This window comes from Oncorhynchus clarkii, chromosome 23 (assembly GCF_045791955.1).
Source record: "Oncorhynchus clarkii lewisi isolate Uvic-CL-2024 chromosome 23, UVic_Ocla_1.0, whole genome shotgun sequence".
Lineage (NCBI taxonomy): Eukaryota > Metazoa > Chordata > Actinopteri > Salmoniformes > Salmonidae > Oncorhynchus > Oncorhynchus clarkii.
Genome location: NC_092169.1, coordinates 48,718,957 through 48,742,985, shown reverse-complemented (window position 1 = coordinate 48,742,985; position 24,029 = coordinate 48,718,957). Strand labels below are relative to the sequence as shown.

The 24,029-nt window shown below is 39.1% G+C and overlaps 1 protein-coding gene across 12 annotated transcripts in view; it reads left to right on the top strand.

The window, feature by feature from the left end:
* Positions 1–24,029, top strand: part of LOC139381237 (neurexin-1a-like) — a 749,117-nt gene that overhangs the window by 331,636 nt on the left and 393,452 nt on the right. For all 12 annotated transcript variants that reach the window (XM_071124703.1, XM_071124702.1, XM_071124701.1 and 9 more), the window contains 4 exons: positions 17,008–17,130; positions 19,525–19,668; positions 19,881–20,118; positions 20,277–20,467. In XM_071124703.1, coding sequence (XP_070980804.1) covers positions 17,008–17,130; positions 19,525–19,668; positions 19,881–20,118; positions 20,277–20,467 — 696 coding nt within the window. The remainder of the gene's footprint in view (positions 1–17,007; positions 17,131–19,524; positions 19,669–19,880; positions 20,119–20,276; positions 20,468–24,029) is intronic.

Sequence of the window (24,029 nt, the reverse complement as noted above, 5' to 3'; positions counted from 1 at the left end):
GGGAAAATTGAAGTGAATGAGGTTGAAGTGAATAAGGAATGCAGAGGATGGATTTGAATTTGAGGAAGATGGTGAGAAAAATGTAGATGGGGTGTTGAAGATGGTTGGTGTCAAGAGTAAACAGCCATGTGTCAGTCTGAGTTCTGGAGGTGAAATGGAAGTGAAAGAGGACAAGTTATATTAGGTGGAAGGTGTGGTGAAGAGCTCAGAACCCGAGCCTGGCATCAATGGACATGATACAGAGGAATCTGGTCCTGAACAGTGGCTTGCGAAAGTATTCACCTCCTTGGCATTTTTCCTATTTTGTTGCCTTACAACCTGGAATTAAAATGTATAATTGTTTGTATCATTTGATTTACACAACATGCCTACCACGTTGAGATGCAAAATATATTTTTTTGTGAAACAAACAATAACTAAGACATAAAAACAGAACACTTTAGCGTGCATAGCTATTCACCCCCCCAAAGTCAATACTTTGTAGATCCACCTTTTGCAGCAATAACAGCTGCAACTCTCTTTGGGTATGTCTCTATAAGCTTGGCACATCTAGCCACTTGGAGTTTTGCCCATTCTTCAAGGCAAAACTGCTCCAGCTCCTTCAAGTTGGATGGGTTCCGCTGATGTACAGCAATCTTTAAGTCATACCACATATTCTCAATTGGATTGAGGTCTGGGCTTCGACTAGGCCATTTTAGACATTTAAATGTTTCCCCTTAAACCACTCAAGTGTTGCTTTAGCACTATGCTTTGCATCATTGTCCTGCTGGAAGGTGAACCTCCGTCCCAGTCTAAAATCTCTAGAAGACTGAAGCAGGTTTCCCTCAAGAATTTCCCTGTATTTAGTGCCATCCATCATTCCTTTAATTCTGACCAGTTTCCCAGTCACTGCCGATGAAAAACCTACCAACAGAATGATTCTGCCACCACCATGCTTCACTGTGGGATGGTGTTCTCGGGAGGATGAGAGGTGTTGGGTTTGCACCAGACATAGCATTTTTCTTGATTGCCAAAATGCTCAATTTTATTATCATCTGACCATATGTTTGGGGAGTCTCCCACATGCCTTTTGCCATTTTTTTCTTATGCAATGGCTTTATTCTGGCCACTCTTCCGTAAAGCACAACTCTGTGGAGTGTACAGTTTGAAGTGGTCCAGTGAACAGATTCTCCAAACTCCGCTGTGGAGCTTTGCAGCTCCTTCAGGTTTATATTTGGTCTCTTTGTTGCCTCTCTGATTAATAGCCTCCTTGTCTGGTCCGTGAGATTTGGTGGGCGGCCCTATCTTGGCAGGTTTGTTGTGGTGCCATATTCTTTCAATTTTATTATAATTGATTTAATGGCGCTCTGTGGGATGTTCAAAGTTTCAGATATTTTGATGCAACCCAACTCTAAGCTGTACTTCTCCACAACTTTGTCCCTGACCTTTTTGGACCTTGGTCGTCATAGTGCCGTTGGCTTGGTGGTGCCACTTGCTTAGTGGTGTTGCAGTTTCTGTAGCCTTTCAGAACATTATCTACTGAGATCATGTGACAGATCATGTGACCCTTTGATTGCACACAGGTTGACTTTGTTTAACAAATTATGTGACTTCCGAAGGTAATTGGTTGCATATTTAGTGGTTAATTGCAAAGGGGGCGAAAACATATGCATGCACCACTTTCCCATTTACATTTATTTTTTGAAGTTACAGTTACCATCCTCTATTTAAGTACAGTTACTATCCTCAAATTAATTCAATTTACCATCCTCTATTAGTTAGAGTTACTATCCTCTATTAATTACGGTTACCATCCTATTAGTTACGGTTACCATCCTCTATTAGTTACGGTTACCATCCTCTATTAGTTACAGTTACCATCCTCTATTAGTTATGGTTACCACCCTCTATTAGTTATGGTTACCATACTCTATTAGTTACGGTTACCATCCTCTATTAGTTACGGCTACCATCCTCTATTAGTTACAGTTACCATCCTCTATTAGTTACGGTTACCATCCTCTATTAGTTATGGTTACCATCCTCTATTAGTTACAGTTACCATCCTCTATTAGTTACAGTTACCATCCCCTATTAGTTACAGTTACCATCCTCTATTATTTACGGTTACCATCCTCTATTAGTTACAGTTAACTTCCTCTATTAGTTACGGTTACCACCCTCTATTAGTTACAGTTAACTTCCTCTATTAGTTACATGTACCATCCTCTATTAGTTACAGTTACCATCCTCTATTAGTTATGGTTACCATCCTCTATTAGTTACATTTACCATCCTCTATTACAGTTACCATCCTCTATTAGTTGTGGTTACAATCATCTATTAGTTACGGTTACCATCCTATTAGTTACGGTTACCATCCTCTATTAGTTACTGTTACTATCCTCTATTGGTTACAGTTACCATCCTCTATTAGTTATGGTTACCATCCTCTATTAGTTATGGTTACCATACTCTATTAGTTACAGTTACCATCCTCTATGAGTTATGGTTACCACCCTCTATTAGTTATGGTTACCATACTCTATTAGTTACGGTTACCATCCTCTAATAGTTACGGCTACCATCCTCTATTAGTTACAGTTACCATCCCCTATTAGTTACAGTTACCATCCTCTATTATTTACAGTTACCATCCTCTATTAGTTACAGTTACCATCCTCTATTAGTTATGGTTACCATCCTCTATTAGTTACAGTTACCATCCTCTATTAGTTACAGTTACCATCCTCTATTAGATACAGTTACCATAATCTATTATTTACAGTTGCCATCCTATTAGTTACAGTTACCATCCTCTATTAGTTACGGTTACCACCCTCTATTAGTTACGATTACCACCCTCTATTAGTTACAGTTAACTTCCTCTATTAGTTACATGTACCATCCTCTATTAGTTACAGTTACCATCCTCTATTAGTTATGGTTACCATCCTCTATTAGTTACATTTACCATCCTCTATTACAGTTACCATCCTCTATTAGTTATGGTTACAATCATCTATTAGTTACGGTTACCATCCTATTAGTTATGGTTACCATCCTCTATTAGTTATGGTTACCATCCTCTATTAGTTACAGTTACCATCCTCTATTAGTTATGGTTACCACCCTCTATTAGTTATGGTTACCATACTCTATTAGTTACGGTTACCATCCTCTATTAGTTACGGCTACCATCCTCTATTAGTTACAGTTACCATCCTCTATTAGTTACAGTTACCATCCTCTATTAGTTACAGTTACCATCCTCTATTAGTTACAGTTACCATCCTCTATTAGTTACAGTTACCATCCTCTATTAGTTACAGTTACCATCCTCTATTAGTTACAGTTACCATCCTCTATTAGTTACAGTTACCATCCCCTATTAGTTACAGTTACCATCCTCTATTATTTACGGTTACCATCCTCTATTAGTTACAGTTACCGTCCTCTATTAGTTACAGTTACCATCCTCTATTAGTTACAGTTACCATAATCTATTAGTTACAGTTACCATCCTCTATTAGTTACAGTTACCATCCTCTATTAGTTACAGTTACCATCCTCTATTAGTTACAGTTACCATCCTCTATTAGTTACAGTTACCATCCTCTATTAGTTATGGTTACCATCCTCTATTAGTTATGGTTACCATCCTCTATTAGTTATGGTTACCATCCTCTATTAGTTACAGTTACCATCCTCTATTACAGTTGCCATCCTCTATTAGTTATGGTTACCATCCTCTATTAGTTACAGTTACCATCCTCTTTTAGATACAGTTACCGTTCTCTGTTAGTTATGGTTACCACCCTCTATTAGTTACAGTTACCATCCTCTATTAGTTATGGCTACCATCCTCTATTAGTTACGGTTACCATCCTCTATTATTTACGGTTACCATCCTCTATTAGTTATGGCTACCATCCTATTAGTTACAGTTACCATCCTCTATTAGTTAAGGTTACCATCCTCTATCCATCTTACAGTTTCCATCCTCTATTTAGATAGATTTAGAAATAGTGGCATAGCACAATTTCACAAACCCCCCTCAAATTAATTCAATTTATCATCCTCTATTAGTTAGAGTTACTATCCTCTATTAGTTACGGTTACCATCCTCTATTAGTTACATTTACCATCCTCTATTACAGTTACCATCCTCTATTAGTTATGGTTACAATCATCTATTAGTTACGGTTACCATCCTATTAGTTATGGTTACCATCCTCTATTAGTTATGGTTACCATCCTCTATTAGTTACAGTTACCATCCTCTATTAGTTATGGTTACCACCCTCTATTAGTTATGGTTACCATACTCTATTAGTTACGGTTACCATCCTCTATTAGTTACGGCTACCATCCTCTATTAGTTACAGTTACCATCCTCTATTAGTTACAGTTACCATCCTCTATTAGTTACAGTTACCATCCTCTATTAGTTACAGTTACCATCCTCTATTAGTTACAGTTACCATCCTCTATTAGTTACAGTTACCATCCTCTATTAGTTACAGTTACCATCCTCTATTAGTTACAGTTACCATCCCCTATTAGTTACAGTTACCATCCTCTATTATTTACGGTTACCATCCTCTATTAGTTACAGTTACCATCCTCTATTAGTTATGGTTACCATCCTCTATTAGTTACAGTTACCATCCTCTATTAGTTACAGTTACCATCCTCTATTAGATACAGTTACCATAATCTATTATTTACAGTTGCCATCCTATTAGTTACAGTTACCATCCTCTATTAGTTACGGTTACCACCCTCTATTAGTTACGATTACCACCCTCTATTAGTTACAGTTAACTTCCTCTATTAGTTACATGTACCATCCTCTATTAGTTACAGTTACCATCCTCTATTAGTTATGGTTACCATCCTCTATTAGTTACATTTACCATCCTCTATTACAGTTACCATCCTCTATTAGTTATGGTTACAATCATCTATTAGTTACGGTTACCATCCTATTAGTTATGGTTACCATCCTCTATTAGTTATGGTTACCATCCTCTATTAGTTACAGTTACCATCCTCTATTAGTTATGGTTACCACCCTCTATTAGTTATGGTTACCATCCTCTATTAGTTACGGTTACCATCCTCTATTAGTTACGGCTACCATCCTCTATTAGTTACAGTTACCATCCTCTATTAGTTACAGTTACCATCCTCTATTAGTTACAGTTACCATCCTCTATTAGTTACAGTTACCATCCTCTATTAGTTACAGTTACCATCCTCTATTAGTTACAGTTACCATCCTCTATTAGTTACAGTTACCATCCTCTATTAGTTACAGTTACCATCCCCTATTAGTTACAGTTACCATCCTCTATTATTTACGGTTACCATCCTCTATTAGTTACAGTTACCGTCCTCTATTAGTTACAGTTACCATCCTCTATTAGTTACAGTTACCATAATCTATTAGTTACAGTTACCATCCTCTATTAGTTACAGTTACCATCCTCTATTAGTTACAGTTACCATCCTCTATTAGTTACAGTTACCATCCTCTATTAGTTACAGTTACCATCCTCTATTAGTTACAGTTACCGTCCTCTATTAGTTACAGTTACCATCCTCTATTAGTTATGGTTACCATCCTCTATTAGTTATGGTTACCATCCTCTATTAGTTACAGTTACCATCCTCTATTACAGTTGCCATCCTCTATTAGTTATGGTTACCATCCTCTATTAGTTACAGTTACCATCCTCTTTTAGATACAGTTACCGTTCTCTGTTAGTTATGGTTACCACCCTCTATTAGTTACAGTTACCATCCTCTATTAGTTACAGTTACCATAATCTATTAGTTACAGTTACCATCCTCTATAAGTTACATGTACCATCCTCTACTAGTTACAGTTACCATCCTCTATTAGTTACAGTTACCATCCTCTATTAGTTATGGCTACCATCCTCTATTAGTTACGGTTACCATCCTCTATTATTTACGGTTACCATCCTCTATTAGTTATGGCTACCATCCTATTAGTTACAGTTACCATCCTCTATTAGTTAAGGTTACCATCCTCTATCCATCTTACAGTTTCCATCCTCTATTTAGATAGATTTAGAAATAGTGGCATAGCACAATTTCACAAACCCCCCTCAAATTAATTCAATTTATCATCCTCTATTAGTTAGAGTTACTATCCTCTATTAGTTACGGTTACCATCCTCTATTAGTTACATTTACCATCCTCTATTACAGTTACCATCCTCTATTAGTTATGGTTACAATCATCTATTAGTTACGGTTACCATCCTATTAGTTATGGTTACCATCCTCTATTAGTTATGGTTACCATCCTCTATTAGTTACAGTTACCATCCTCTATTAGTTATGGTTACCACCCTCTATTAGTTATGGTTACCATACTCTATTAGTTACGGTTACCATCCTCTATTAGTTACGGCTACCATCCTCTATTAGTTACAGTTACCATCCTCTATTAGTTACAGTTACCATCCTCTATTAGTTACAGTTACCATCCTCTATTAGTTACAGTTACCATCCTCTATTAGTTACAGTTACCATCCTCTATTAGTTACAGTTACCATCCCCTATTAGTTACAGTTACCATCCTCTATTATTTACGGTTACCATCCTCTATTAGTTACAGTTACCGTCCTCTATTAGTTACAGTTACCATCCTCTATTAGTTACAGTTACCATAATCTATTAGTTACAGTTACCATCCTCTATTAGTTACAGTTACCATCCTCTATTATCCTCTATTATTACAGTTACCATCCTCTATTAGTTACAGTTACCATCCTCTATTAGTTACAGTTACCATCCTCTATTAGTTACAGTTACCATCCTCTATTAGTTACAGTTACCGTCCTCTATTAGTTACAGTTACCATCCTCTATTAGTTATGGTTACCATCCTCTATTAGTTATGGTTACCATCCTCTATTAGTTATGGTTACCATCCTCTATTAGTTACAGTTACCATCCTCTATTACAGTTGCCATCCTCTATTAGTTATGGTTACCATCCTCTATTATTTACAGTTACCATCCTCTTTTAGTTACAGTTACCGTTCTCTGTTAGTTATGGTTACCACCCTCTATTAGTTACAGTTACCATCCTCTATTAGTTACAATTACCATAATCTATTAGTTACAGTTACCATCCTCTATAAGTTACATGTACCATCCTCTACTAGTTACAGTTACCATCCTCTATTAGTTACAGTTACCATCCTCTATTAGCTATGGCTACCATCCTCTATTAGTTACGGTTACCATCCTCTATTATTTACGGTTACCATCCTCTATTAGTTATGGCTACCATCCTATTAGTTACAGTTACCATCCTCTATTAGTTAAGGTTACCATCCTCTATCCATCTTACAGTTTCCATCCTCTATTTAGATAGATTTAGAAATAGTGGCATAGCACAATTTCACAACCCCCCCCCCCCCCCCTCAAATTAATTCAATTTATCATCCTCTATTAGTTAGAGTTACTATCCTCTATTAGTTACGGTTACCATCCCATTAGTTACAGTTACCATCCTCTATTAGTTATGGCTACCATCCTCTATTAGTTACGGTTACCATAATCTATTAGTTACAGTTACCATAATCTATTAGTTACAGTTACCATCCTCTATTAGTTACAGTTACCATCCTCTATTAGTTATGGTTACCATCCTCTATTAGTTACAGTTAACTTCCTTTATAAGTTACATGTACCATCCTCTACTAGTTACAGTTACCATCCTCTATTAGTTACAGTTTCCATCCTCTATTAGTTATGGTTACCATCCTCTATTAGTTACAGTTACCATCCTCTGTTAGTTATGGTTACCACCCTCTATTAGTTACAGTTAACTTCCTCTATAAGTTACATGTACCATCCTCTACTAGTTACAGTTACCATCCTCTATTAGTTACAGTTACCATCCTCTATTAGTTATGGTTACCATCCTCTATAAGTTACAGTTACCATCCTCTATTAGTTACAGTTACCATCCTCTATTAGTTACAGTTACCATCCTCTATTAGTTACAGTTACAATCCTATTAGTTACAGTTACCATCCTCTATTAGTTAAGGTTACCATCCTCTATTCATCTTACAGTTTCCATCCTCTATTTAGATAGATTTAGAAATAGTGGCATAGCACAATTTCACAACCCCCCCACTATATATTTTTTTGCAGTTTTACAGCTAATATCATGCCATTTTACACATTTTGCCTCGAGGCTGAGAGAAAATGTTGCTGTTTTAGTGCTCACGGATTCTTGAAAGATGGTACAATCTTATTTTGTTAATCCTAAATATTAGCTATCATACTATGTAAAATAACAACCTATTTATTTTTTGATTGTTTCATTCTAACATTACATTATGCAAATATGTAATACAAATCTCCAAATGTATTTTTGTTTTATAGCCCTATTATATATTCCAGGGTTAATTATGTTAGCATTTTGGCATGTTTTTCTAGATTTACAACATTAAACTGCATTGATAAGACTAGCTGTAAGGGTTTTTCTCCTCTTCATCAGAAGAGGAGGTGTAGCAGGGATCGGACCAAAACACAGCGTGGTAAGTGTCCATATTGTTTTTAATAACAAAAACACTGAACACTATGAAATACAAAAACAATAAACGAAGACGTGAAATGACAAAACCGAAACAGTACCGTGTGGTGAAAAACACAGACAGGGAAACCAACACCCACAAAGTACCCACAGAATATGGCTGCCTAAATATGGTTCCCAATCAGAGACAACGATAGACAGCTGCCTCTAATTGAGAACCAATCTAGGTAACCATAGACATACAATATACCTAGAAAGGACACATCCCCATAAACATACAAAACCCCTAGACAAGGTAAACACATACATCACCCATGTCACACCCTGACCTAACCAAAATAACAAGGAAAACAAAGAATACTAAGGTCAGGGTGTGACACAAGCGTTATCCCTTAGGTCTAGCACAGTAAATGCACAGAGTATTGACAAAGAAAATCGATCTTAAGGTTGACAAGCCACTGACAGACTTGACAACAGATTCTCAAAACAGACATATGTTTTGCCTCTAAAAATAAACTTCAATACAAACATTTGTAAATATGGACAGTTATTCATTTGAAAGGCCCCAATAAAAGCATAACCATTCTATCAGATTTTTAGCACTTTGACAAGGTTGACTTTAGAATTTCTTTGTTGTTGACGAAGTTGACAATATGTATGTTTTTTCTTCATTTTCTCTGCTAATTATTTGTTCAAACCACTTAATATGGTATTGCGTTATTCAGTGTTGTCAGTTCGTGGCATCTCTGGACAGCTTTATGGAGGAAAATCATGTTCAGAACGGACTCAAAGAACACATCACTGTCAATGAGGGGTCCCAGGCTCCCTTCCCGTGGGCGGCCTCAGCTCTGCCTTAAGAAATTGCTGCCACTTCAAATTTAACACTGACAGAAGACAAGCTAAAAATACACACACACACACACACACACACACACACACACACACACACACACACACACACACACACACACACACACACACACACACACACACACACACACACACACACACACACACACACAGGTGGATTGTTGTTTTTTGTCTGTCTGTCTGTCTGTCTGTCTGTCTGTCTGTGTCTCTCTCTCTCTCTCACACACACACACACACACACAGACACACTGTCTGTCCCTCTCTCTCAGTCCCTCTCTCCCTCTCTCTCTTCCTCTCTCTCTCTGTCCTTCTATCTCACACACACACACATGAGCACGCACGCACGCACACAGCCCCACACAATTATTGTACAAAGCAATTACAGAAAGACCCCAGATTATGCAAATGTATGACAGGATTGCAGAGTATGAATGTAGTCTGTGAACTGGGGTGATATTGGATTGGCATGTGCTGTATAGCCAAGAACATTTGCATGCAAACAAACAACACAGATGCCTGACATTGGATGTAAATGTCACAGCTTCTAAAGGTTTGTCAATGCTAATGTGTGCCAAAGTTCTCTTGACAACATTCAACAACATACCCTTTTTGCTGCACATGGTCTTCAGTGACAATAAACCACTCTTTTAGAATGGCCTGCTTGGGTCTAATCCTGCTGTAGTTTAGTGACATGTTCCTCTCTCTCTGTCTCTCCAAATGACATTGTGGTGGTGGGATACAGTAGTAACCTCTGGCTGTCCTGTTACCCATCCAGCCATTATATACCTGGAGCCTATACCCTAATTCCTTCATCCCTCCTCCCTATCCCTAGTTCCTTCATCCCTCCTCTCTATTCCTGGTTTCTTCATCCTTCCTCTCTATTCTTACTTCCTTCATCCCTCCTCTCTATTCCTAGTTCCTTCATCCCTCCTCTCTAATCCTAGTTCCTTCTGCCCTCCTATCGTCTATTGCTAGTTCCTTCATCCCTCCTCTCTATTCCTAGTTCCTTCATCCCTCCTCTCTATTCCTAGTTCCTTCATCCCTCCTCTCTATTCCTGGTTTCTTCATCCCTCCTCCCTATTCCTAGTTCCTTCATCCCTCCTCCCTATTCCTAGTTCCTTCATCCCTCCTCTCTATTCCTGGTTCCTTCATCCCTCCTCTCTATTCCTAGTTCCTTCATCCCTCCTCCCTATTCCTAGTTCCTTCATCCCTCCTCTCTATTCCTAGTTCCTTCATCCCTCCTCCCTATTCCTAGTTCCTTCATCCCTCCTCTCTATTCCTGGTTTCTTCATCCCTCCTCTCTATTCCTGGTTTCTTCATCCCTCCTCTCTATACAAATTATTTGATCATGGTAACACCTTAATCTGGGTTCCAGCAGTGTATTTTATCTGTGCATGTGCTAGCATCAGCCAAGAGCCTCCCTCTTTATCGAGAGTGAAGTGAGTTCAGAACAACTGAAAGTATGCATCTTAGAAGTAGTTTTCACATACACGCTTTATATATCCAAACTCAGAATCAAGTAGGTTTCCCAAAAAAAGATGGTCTCTGTGGTAGAACATTTATTTTGATTGGGGATTTTCTACATTCATCAAAAGTCCCATCAGGTGGCCTGATTTCAGATGTGTTCATGGAAACAGGATAATTTGGGAAATTGTTCTTCGTTCAAACCATGCAAACATTTTAATCAAACTGTTATATTCATCTGACTATACACAATCATTATATTATTGTGTGCATGTAACCATACTCAATATGAAACACCCCAAGCTGCAGATGGCTTGGTTCCACTGTCTTCACTCCCCCCTGGATCCATTCGGTGAGCAGGTTCATTCCACTCAACCAACTTACAGCTATTTATTTCCTTTCCTCTTTCTCTGAAATCTTCAAAGCCTCAATGCAATGTGTATGCAAATCACAGGCAGCTGGAGCACTGGGCTACTATACTCCACCTCCGAAGCTCAATTTTGCTTTGTAAGCACTAAACAACACACCAAGACCAGGGCAGGATAGAAACCAGGCTCCTGGAGAATGGGGATAGGGTGAGAGAGCAAAATATTAAATAATGGGATGGAGGGATTTGGAGCACTTGAAAGGATGGCTTGATCTTTGCCTTTCATCCCTCTGTCCTTGTGGCAGAGAGACGAGGAGGAGGTGGAAGAGGAGGTGGAAGAGGAGGATGAGGAAGAGGTGGAGGAGAAAGAAAAAAGATAGCAGGAGGGGGTTCAGCAGGATACATGTTCCTTGTGTGAGTGACACACGGTATGAGTTGGAACCGCTCAAGTCTTTGGTGTAAGGTCCAGGACATGTCAGAGATTTCATACAATCACATTGCCCAATGTTGGGACCCTAACATTTCTCTGAATCTGGAGACAGTATGGCTTTAAGAGAAAACCAAATGATCAGTGTTCCAATTGGGTCAAATTCAGGCTCTGATTCCGAATGTATGCAGTCATATCTTCTGCTGGAGAGGAGAGATTCATATTGTGCCAGATGGCAGGACATCATTTGATATACACTGACTGTGGCTCCTGCACTGACTATGAACATGTTGATTGTGAGTGTGTGTGTGTCTATATGTGTGTCTATGTGTGTGTATGTGTATATAATCTCAAAAATATATAGTGTATATACTTTCAAACTCTCACATTAAGTAAATTAGCCATATTCACAACAGCATCATGTCCTGCCTTACCTCCAGTGTCATGTCCTGATGCTGTGTCAGAGGAGAGGAGGTGTAGTTCTCCACTGTCCTCATGTTCTAAGTTACTATGGGACTGTCTCTCCTCCTTAATGGCTTTTAATTCATAAAGTGTGAATGCAATGCAGAACTGTCTCGAGTGTACTCGTTTGGTTCAAATTGCATATTTAAATATACAACTTCAACACCATCAGTAATTGTTCTCACAGTTAGCCATTAGGCAGTTATGACTTTAGAAAATCCCTGGGATGCCCCTCTTTATAAAATCACAGTCCTTATTTTCTCATTCTGCCAGCTTCTGTTCACAGCTTTGGCAAGACACGTCCCTCTCTGCCTCACAGTCACAGTTAGACAGCTCAAACTAGCACCTTGCATAATGTTACATTTTTGCCTAAGTTTTTATCATTTTTTTCTCTTAAAACCCCCTAGAGTCGGGTTCCGTGGCCCACAGAAATCACATTAGCATAATAAATGAATCCCCATCAAAATATGTCAGTTTAAACTAGAGATATCTGTTTTTTTTTGCATTGGATGAGTCTTAGTGCAACACATCTGCCGATGTCACACTTCCGCATCTGTGGTGAAAGGTGACAGAGCGGTGTTTGTCAGACCATGAGACATCTGTGGTGAAAGGTGGCAGAGCCAGAGCGGTGTTTGTCAGACCATGAGACATCTGTGGTGAAAGGTGGCAGAGCCAGAGCGGTGTTTGTCAGACCATAAGACATCTGTGGTGAAAGGTGGCAGAGCCAGAGTGGTGTTTGTCAGACCATGAGACATCTGTGGTGAAAGGTGGCAGAGCCAGAGCGGTGTTTGTCAGACCATGAGACATCTGTGGTGAAAGGTGGCAGAGCCAGAGCGGTGTTTGTCAGACCATAAGACATCTGTGGTGAAAGGTGGCAGAGCCAGAGTGGTGTTTGTCAGACCATGAGACATCTGTGGTGAAAGGTGGCAGAGCCAGAGCGGTGTTTGTCAAACCATGAGACATCCCAAAAATCGGTCTTCTCACTAAATCATCTGTATTGTCCGAATGGTTTGGCCTACAAACTAGTATGACAACTCTATGGAAAGATGAGACAGAGGTTTGTACAGCCTATCTGCCAACTTCTGTCTGTAGCACCCAAAAAGTTTTGGCTACACGTGAGGTGAGACTCTCACAGACAGCAAGATGCCAAGAGTGTGCAAAGCTGTCATCAAGGCTAAGGGTGACTACTGTATACTATATACTTCTGTATACCACCCCTACCTTGTCACAACACAACTGATTGGCTCAAATGCATTAAGAAGGAAAGAAATTCCACAAATTAACGTTTAAGAAGGCACACCGGTTCATTGAAATGCATTCCAGTTCATGAAGCTGGTTGAGAGAATGTCAAGAGTGTGCAAGACTGTCATCTCGGCAAAGGGTGGCTATTTGAAGAATCTCAAATATAAAATGTATTTTGATTTGTTGAACACTTTTTTAGTTACTACATAATTCCATATGTGTTATTTCATAGTTGTGATGTCTTCACAATTATTATACAATGTAGAAAATAGTAAAAATCAAGAAATACCCTGTAGGTGTTCCAAACTTTAGACTGGTACTATACATGTCCCTTTCGTTGCTCTTTGACACCCACAGGCCTCACAACACTCGTCTGAAGATCCCCTGGTACTAGTTTAACAAATTAATGGAAGTTTAGTATACAGTGGCTTGCAAAAGTATTCACCCCACTTGGCATTTTTCAAATTTTGTTGCCTATTCCCTAACTTAACTTAACTTTTGGAACCTGGAATTAAAATTGAATGTTTTGCGGGGTTTGTATCATTTGATTTACACAACATGCATACCACTTTGAAGACGCAAAATATTTTTATTGTGAAACGAACAAGAAATAAGACCAAAAAAACTATTCAAAGTCAATACTTTGTAGAGCCACCTTTTGCAGAAATTACAGCTGCAAGTCTCTTTGGGTATGTCTCTATAATCTTGGCACATCTAGCCACTGGGATTTTTGCCCATTCTTCAAGGCAAAACTGCACCAGCTCCTTCAAGTTGGATGGATTCCGGTGGTGCACAGCAATCATACCACAGATTCTATTCTAATCTATAAGTTATACCACAGATTCTCAATTGGATTGAGGTCTGGACTTTGAGTAGGCCATTCCAAGTCTTTTAAATGTTTCACCTTAAACCACACAAGTGTTGCTTTAGCAGTATGCTTAGGGTCATCGTCCGGCTGGAAGGTGAACCTCCGTCCCAGTCTCAAATCTCTGGAAGACTTTAACCAATTTCCCTCAAGAATTTCCCTGTATTTAGCGCCATCCATCATTCCTTCAATTCTGACCAGTTTTCCAGTCCCTGCCGATGAAAAACATCCCCACAGCAAGATGCTGCCACCACCATGCTTCACTGTGGGGATGGTGTTCTTGATGAGAGGTGTTGGGTTTGCATGAGACATAACGTTTTCCTTGATGGCCAAAAAGCTAAATTTTAGTCTCATCTGACCAGAGTTCCTTCTTCCATATGTTTGGGGAGTCTCCGACATGCATTTGGCAAACATGTTTGCTTATTTTTTTCTTTAAGCAATGGCTTTTTTCTTGCCAGTCTTCCATAAAGCCGAGCTCTGTGGAGTGTACGGCTTATAGTGGTCCTATGGACAGATATTCCAATCTCCAATTTGGAGCTTTGCAGCTCCTTCAGGGTTATCTTTGGTCTCTTTGTTGCCTCTCTGATTAATAGCCCCCTTGCCTGGTCCGTTTTGGTGGGTGGCCCTCTCTTGGCAGGTTTGTTGTGGTTCCATATTCTTTCCATTTTTTAATAATGGATTTAATGGTGCTCCGTGTGATGTTCAAAGTTAGATTTTTTTATAACCCAACCCTGATCTGTACTTCTCCACAACATTGTCCCTGACCTGTATGGAGAGCTCCTTGGTCTACATCAAGTCAGAAATCTAAGTTTATTTGTCACTTCCGCCGAATACAACCTTACAGTGAAATGCTTGCTTACAGGCTATAACCAATAGTGCAAAAAAAGTGTTAGGTGAACAGTAGGTAAGTAAAGAAATAAAACAACAGTAAAAAGACAGGCTATAGACAGTAGCGAGGCTACATACAGACACTGGTTAGTCAGGCTGATTGAGGTAGTATGTACATGTAGAAATGGTTAAAGTTACTATGCATAGATGATGAACAGAGAGTAGCAGTAGCGTAAAAGAGGGGTTGGTGTGTGGTGGGACACAATGCAGGTGGCAGGTTAGCCAATGTGCCTGAGGAAAATAATACCCTCAATATTTATTGGAAAGGAGCATCAAGATCACCGTACACTTTTACCACCCTGTGAGGTTCATCATAACTTATTTCATCTGTAGTCTAATAAACTGCATGCTTTCCTGAGTTGTAGTGGCAGGACAACACAAGTTCACCATTCGATATGATGGTTATTATATCAATATTTGTGCATTAAGGCGTTTCCATTGGCGTTTCCACCATTTTTCGCATAATTCATTTTACCGACACAAAAATATCCCACCATGTCGAACAAAAAAATTGACTACCGTCATCATACGTCAGGTAATTCGTCCACATGAAATGGTTGGATAGAAATATTGGGTTGTTTCAAGTATGAAGGAAGTTAAAAGTAGTTTTGTGAGTCAATGCTAACAACCGGTAACGCAATGACTGGAAATCTATGAGTACAGTATCTGCTAGCATGCTAGTAGTTCCCCAAAGACTTCCAGTCATTGCATTAACAGTAGTTAGCATTGGTTCACAAATTGAAATACAGGAAGTACTAACTTCATACGCAGATCAGAAAACCATTTTTAATGTTTTATATATATATATATATATATATATATATATATATATATATATATATTTAACCCCTTATTTTTGGCACTAAACTATCTCCATATATAGTGCTTTGCAAAAGTATTCATCCCCCTTGGTATTTTTTATTTATTTTTGCATTACAACCTGTAATTTAAATTGATTTTGATTTCATGAAATGGACATACACAAAATAGTCCAAATTGGTGAATGGAAATGAAAAAAATGACTTGTTTCAAAATAAAAAGAAGAAAAAAAAATAAAAAGTGGTGTGTTCATATGTTTTCACCCCCTCTGCTATGAAGCCCCTAAATAAGATCTGGTGCAACCAATTACCTCCAGAAGTCACACAAAACGTTTTTTTTTTCTGTGCACTATGTCAACACGCACAGCCTTTTATCCACAAAAAGTCAGTTTAATGGAAACATCTCTGGTGGGAAAAAGCACATATTGTTTTATGCAGACTTTATAAAATGATTGTCGACATTTGATTGTAAAACAAGCTACAGAGACATACAATGGTATCCATGAGTTCATCTGACTGGGGAAGTAGATTAAGGGCCTCATTGCCAAAATCCCAAAGTATTCCTTTAACATAATTGTTTACAACTCATTTGATTGAGTTGTTTTAGTTAAGACTATTTAAGTTATGACTATAATTTTTTGCCCCCAATATTATTATATACAATTAATTTGATTGAGGTGACAACAGAGTACGGTTTTAAATGCCATATAACAATAACTAAAAAATATGAAGTTTGTTTCTCAGTATCTTACCCTTCTGTAGCGCCAAGCTAGGCCAGCACTGTGGTGGCGCGTTACTGCCACCTAGTGACGTTAGTAATAGAACACTCATAGAAATACGAGAGCAGGATTTTCTCTCCCTCTCTCCCCCTCTCTCCCTACCCTTCTACACACACCCTGTCACTGCACAACTCAGGTTTCTTTTCTCCCTATCCCGAGGTGTGCGTGAAACCACTGTTTGGGCAAGGTGTGTGTGTTAAAACCACTGTCTGGGTGAGGTGTGTGTGTCTTAACCACTGTTTGGGCTATCCTACAGGCAAGGGTCCGGAGACCATTTTTGCTGGTCAGAACCTGAACGATAACGAGTGGCACACGGTGCGTGTGTTCAGGAGGGGAAAGAGTTTGAAACTCACCGTAGATGATCTTCAACCTGTAGAAGGTACAACCACACCCTCTAACAAACTGACTATGTTTTATATGTGTGAGAATTTTCAAGATGATCCTTTGCCCCTTTATATGTAGGGCACAGTTTCACTATGGACTAGGTCAGAAAATCGGTCAGGTCTAGTCCATAATGTCGTATATAAAATCAGTCAGTATATACGTATATACAGGTCAGTATTTACAGGTCAGTATTTACAGGTCAGTACATACAGGTCAGTATATACAGGTCAGTATATACAGGTCAATATATACAGGTCAGTACATACAGGTCAGTACATACATCTCAGTATATACAGGTCAGTACATACAGGTCAGTATATACAGGTCAGTATATACAGGTCAGTACATACATCTCAGTATATACAGGTCAGTACATACAGGTCAGTACATACAGGTCAGTATTTACAGGTCAGTACATACAGGTCAGTACATACAGGTCAGTACATACAGGTCAGTATATACAGGTCAGTACATACAGGTCAGTATATACATGTCAGTATACACATGTCAGTACATACATGTCAGTATATACAGGTCAGTACATACAGGTCAGTATATACAGGTCAGTACATACAGGTCAGTATATACAGGTCAGTATTTACAGGTCAGTATTTACAGGTCAGTATATACAGGTCTGTATTTACAGGTCAGTATATACAGGTCATTATTTACAGGTCAGTTTATACAGGTCGGTATTTACAGGTATTTACATACAGGTCAATATTTACAGGTCAGTATATACAGGTTAGTATTTACAGCTCAGTATATACAGGCCAGTATATACAGATCAGTGCATACAGGTCAGTACATACAGGTCAGTATATACAGGTCAGTACATACAGGTCAGTATATACACAGGTCGGTATAAACAGGTCGGTATAAACAGGTCAGTATATACAGGTCAGTATACATGTCAGTATACATGTCAGTATATACACAGGTCGGTATAAACAGGTCGGTATTTACAGGTCAGTATTTACAGGTCAGTATATACAGGTCTGTATTTACAGGTCAGTATATACAGGTCATTATTTACAGGTCAGTATATACAGGTCGGTATTTACAGGTCAGTACATACAGGTCAATATTTACAGGTCAGTATATACAGGTTAGTATTTACAGGTCAGTATATACAGGTCAGTACATACAGGTCAGTATATACAGGTCAGTACATACAGGTCAGTATATACAGGTCAGTACATACAGGTCAGTACATACAGGTCAGTACATACAGGTCAGTATATACAGGTCAGTACATACAGGTCAGTATATACACAGGTCGGTATAAACAGGTCGGTATAAACAGGTCAGTATATACAGGTCAGTATATACAGGTCGGTATTTACAGGTCAGTACATACAGATCAGTATATACAGGTCAGTATATACAGGTCAGTATTTACAAGTCGGTATATACAGGTCGGTATATACAGGTCAGTACATACAGGTCAGTATTTACAGGTCGGTATAAACAGGTCGGTATTTACAGGTCAGTACATACAGATCAGTATATACAGGTCAGTATATACAGGTCAGTATTTACAAGTCGGTATATACAGGTCGGTATATACAGGTCAGTATTTACAGGTCAGTATATACAGGTCGGTATATACAGGTCGGTATATACAGGTCGGTATATACAGGTCAGTATATACATGTCAGTATTAACAGGTCTGTATACAAAGGTCAGTATACACAGTTCAGTATTTACAGGTAAATATTTACAGGTCAGTATAATGTTCAGGATACAGGTCAGTATATTCAGGTCGGTTTTCACAGGTCAGTTTACACAGTTCAGTATTTACAGTTCAGTATTGATAAGGTCAATATTTACAGGTCAATATTTACAGGTCAGTATACATTTCAATATATAAATGTCAATATATACAGGACAATATATACAGGACAATATATACAGGGCAGAAATCACAGTTCAGTATACACAGGTCATTATACAGATCAGTATATACAGGTCAGTTTTTTCAGGTCAGCATATAATGTCAGTATATTTACAGGTCAGTATATACAGGTCAGTATTTACAGGTCAGTATTTACAGGTCAGTATTTACAGGTCAGCATATAATGTCAGTATATTTACAGGTCAGTATATACAGGTCAATATTTACAGGTCAGTATATACAGGTCAATATTTACAAGTCAGTATATACTGGTCATACTCAATGTGCAGGGCACTGGAGTTGCTGAGGTGGGCTTACACATAAACATATACATAGACTAGAAAGTATTTCAACATTGAGCAAGTTTGGTAGTCCACGATTAATCTTAATCAGTTTTGGGAAGGCAGCCCTGTGTATAAACCCATTGTTTGATTGACCTCCCCCTACCTATGTCCCCTCACCCCTCTCACACTCACTCCTGTCAATCAATAGGTCAAATGGCAGGTGACCACACCCAGTTAGAGTTCCACAACATTGAGACGGGCATCGTGACGGAGAAGAGGTTCCTTTCACTGGTGCCCTCTAACTTCATAGGCCACCTGCAGAGCCTCTCCTTCAACGGCATGGCCTATATAGGTAGGTTGCCCCTAGGTTGGAGCGGCATGTCGGTAATTGGAAGGTTGCTGGTTCAAGTCCTGTGCCAGGAGATGGAAAAGTATTGATCTCTTGAGCAAGGCAGAGATGGTACTTTCTCTCTGGAGGTACATTGCAGAATTGTGCTTCACAATGTGTTTCTGTTCTTGCTCAAAAATAATATCAACAAAGTATCTATTCTATTCTCTCTGTAGACCTGTGTAAGAATGGTGACATTGACTACTGCGAGCTCAACGCCATGATTGGCTTCAAGAACATCATTGCCGACCCTGTCACGTTCAAGTCTCGGTTGAGCTATGTTGCTCTGACCACTCTCCAGGCCTACTACTCTATGCACCTGTTCTTCCAGTTCAAGACCACCTCATCAGATGGACTCATACTGTTCAACAGCGGGGATGGAAACGACTTCATTGTGGTCGAGCTGGTCAAGGGGTAGGTTTGTCATGACAAATTGTACTATAGGATAGTAATTCATATTGAAGGGAGGTGTGTGTGTGTGTGTGTGTGTGTGTGTGTGTGTGTGTGTGTGTGTGTGTGTGTGTGTGTGTGTGTCTGCATCATTATTCACGTCACTACCTGTCTTTTTCCAGCTACCTGCACTACGTATCAGACCTGGGGAACGGAGCTCATCTGATCAAGGGCAACTCCAACAAGCCTCTGAATGATAACCACTGGCACAACGTCATGATCTCACGAGACACTAACAACCTCCACACCGTCAAGATCGACACCAAGATCACCACCCAGACCACCATGGGAGCCAAGAACCTGGACCTGAAAGGTAGGCTGCCTGGGGCTGGGGGTTGACTTTACTATCTACTGTGACGGAGAGTGACATTATGGGTACAGAGTGACAGAGGAGCTTACTGGTCTGCTGTTGGACAGAGTTCGTCACTATTGTTATGGTTTTGGGGTACAGTATGACAGAGGTTTCTGGTCTGCTGTTGGACAGAGTTCGTCACTTATTGTTATGGTTTTGGGGTACAGTATTGACAGAGGTTTCTGGTCTGCTGTTGGACATGGAGTCTTTTACAGTTGACAGTCAGAGTCCTGTTAATGGAATTACTGTATCACAAGGCCCTTTATTATTATTATTATTATTATTATTATTATTATTATTATTATTATTATTATTATGTATCCTGGAACAGATGCATGCTTCAAGGCCCTTTGTCAGTTCTAGACAAGAAGTGCATGCAGTTTATATCAGTACCTGCTTTTTTCCAGCAGGGGTCAGTAGTTCCACACTGGTCTATAACTGTGTATAAAGTATATTTAACATTCATTTTTTTTAGCAGACTCTCTTATCCAGAGTGCACAGATAGTGCATTCATCTTAAGACAGCTAGGTGAGAAAGCCACATATGTGACCGACCGCCTTGATTTTGTCTTATGTAGCAACATTTGAATTTCAGTTTTTTTTACATTGGATAAAAGCAGAGACACAGAGCTACAAGGGGCAGTATTGAGTAGCTTGGATGAATAAGGTGCCCAGAATAAACTGCCTGCTACTCAGGCCCAGTTGCTAAAATATGCATAATATTATTAGTAGATTTGGATAGAACACACTCGGAAGTTTGTAAAACTGTTTGAATGATGTCTGTGAGTATAACATAACTCATATGGCAGGCAAAAACCTGAGAAAAAAATCCAACCAGGAAGTGGGAAATCTGAGGTTTGTAGTTTTTCAAGTCATTGCCTATCGAATATACAGTGTCTATGGGGTCATATTGCACTTCCCAAGGTTTCCACTACATATCAACAACGTGTATACTGACCTGTATATACTGACCTGGATGTACTGACCTGTAACTTTAGAACCTTGTTTGATGCTTATACTGTGAAGAAGGGGGGAATGGGAGCTGAATGAGTCAGAGGTCTGCCAGAGTGGCATGAGCTGATCATGCGCTCACGTGTGAGTTTGCTTGCGTTCCATTGCATTTCTACAGACAAAGGAATTCTCCGGTTGGAACATTATTGAAGATTTACGATAAAAAACATCCTAAAGATTGATTCTATACTTAATTTGACATATTTCTACGAACTGTAATATGACTTTTCTTCTGAAATTTCGCCTGGACTTGCCCGCGCATCGTGAGTTTGGATTGTGTACTAAACACGCAAACAAAAAGGAGGTATTTGGACATAAATGATGGACTTTATCAAACAAATCAAACATTTATTGTGGAACTGGGATTCCTGGGAGTGCATTCTGATGAAGATCATCAAAGGTAAGTTAATATTTATAATGCTATTTCTGAAATTTGTTGACTCCACAACATGGCCAAAATGTGTATGGCTTGTTTTGTTGTCTGAGCGCTGTACTCAGATTACTACATGGTGTGCTTTTTCGGTAAAACTTTTTTGAAATCTGACACAGCGGTTGCTGTGTCAGATTATGCATTCCATGCATAACACTTGTATCTTTTAGCAATGTTTATTATGAGTGCTTCTGTAAATTGACTCTGCAAAATCACCAGGTATTTTGGAACTACTGAACGTAACGCGCCAATGTAAACTGAGATTTTGGGATATACATATGAACTTTATCGAACAAAACATACAGGTATTGTGTAACATGAATTCCCATGAATGTCATCTGATGAAGATCATCAAAGGTTAGTTATTAATATTATCTCTATTTCTGCTTTTATTGACTCCTCTCTTTGGCTGGAAAAATGGCTGTATTTTTCTGTGACTAGGTACTGACCTAACAAAATCGTTTGGTGTGCTTTCGTCGTAAAGCCTTTTTGAAATCGGACACTGTGGCTGGATTTAAAACAAGTTTATCTTTAAAATTTTGTGAAATACGTGTATGTTTCAGGAATTTTAATTATGGGATTTCTGTTGTTTTGAATTTGGCGCCCTGCACTTTCACTGGCTGTTGTTGAGGTGGGACGCTACCGTCCCGAATATCCCAGAGGTTAAGCCAGCTCCACCCATCTCTATAAGGATTCACTTGTGAGGTCATGTACTAAACAGTGATGAGTGTAGCAAAGATAATGACTAAAAGTGAAAAAAATCCAGATAAACAGAAAGTGGCCAGATAAAAATATTTTATTAATATTAGATGACGCTTTCCCAGACACTTGTTTAAATTGATGAGTCATGAGAAAGAAATGCTATAACACCCAGCAACATCTTGCTAAGTGGATGGTTCTCTACAGAAGGTGTAAACAGTACAGTGAAATGGTTGCTTTCATAGTAGCAATATCAGAAATAGATATTGTTAACGTAAAGAAAAATATATACAGTATGTACAAGAACAATATCAATAACAACATCAGTGATATTGTTGACAGATGAGGTAGATAGTTATATGCATACAATCAGGGGTAAAGTGGCTGAGCAGCAGGATAAAAACATAAATAGTAGTGTGTTAGGGGAGAGTCATGTGACTAGAGACAGTGCAGATAGTGCTTATGACTGAGAACTCACCCCCAGTGATGAACTGGTCCGTCCGAACCACGCATGAACAAGGGAATCTATATTCGGAGAGCCTGTTTCTGTGCTGCCCTTGACTTTGGTGCAGGGTATGTGATGTCCATAGCCTCTTCGTCACAAAACTCACTGATCTTCTTAACAAGATAAGGTTGTCTAGCTGTGTCCAGTCCAGTTGGTGCTTGTACAGTCAGACCATCTATGGGAGGAAGGATGTCATCGTTGCGCAGCAGCTGAAACCTGGTCCCGACTCAGTCCGAACATTCCTTGGTGACAACAACACCAGTCTCCAGAGCATCGAAGCTGTTAAACAGGAAATAACTAATACAATTGAGAAGACATTACAACATTGCACAACATCAATTCACCTCCCAAGTTTAGATAAGAAGAATAACCTCTTATAATGCAAAACAATATATTAATCTGAAGTGCTTCACAACACCAGCAATCTCAGACAAAGTGTTAACTCTGGTCTTTCTGAAGCGATGCTTGATGAGGCCAAAGCACCAGCAAACTAGGTGTGGCCTGTGATCAGGAAGTGAAGGTCCAGACTGTGGTGGAGCTTGTGTATGGTCCGCCAGGCACAATACCAGAGCACAAATGTGTTCTTGTTTTGGCGACTGCAGTTATCACAATTCAGGTACACACGTGTTTCCCAAACTCTGTAGTTGTTGAAGAAATATTACATGTAGTTGAAGACTACGCTGCTGCCTTTGCTGAATTACCTTCCTTCATCAATCAAGTATTTCTATTTGCATAGCTCCGTGGGTAGCAATTTTCTCCACACCCCGACTACATATACCTCTGGAAAATACAGAAATAATGTGAGATCAATAAAAGTAGTGCCAATCATGTTGGAGGTAAACTCAATAGTCACAATGTGTTGTTTATGCCTTACATACC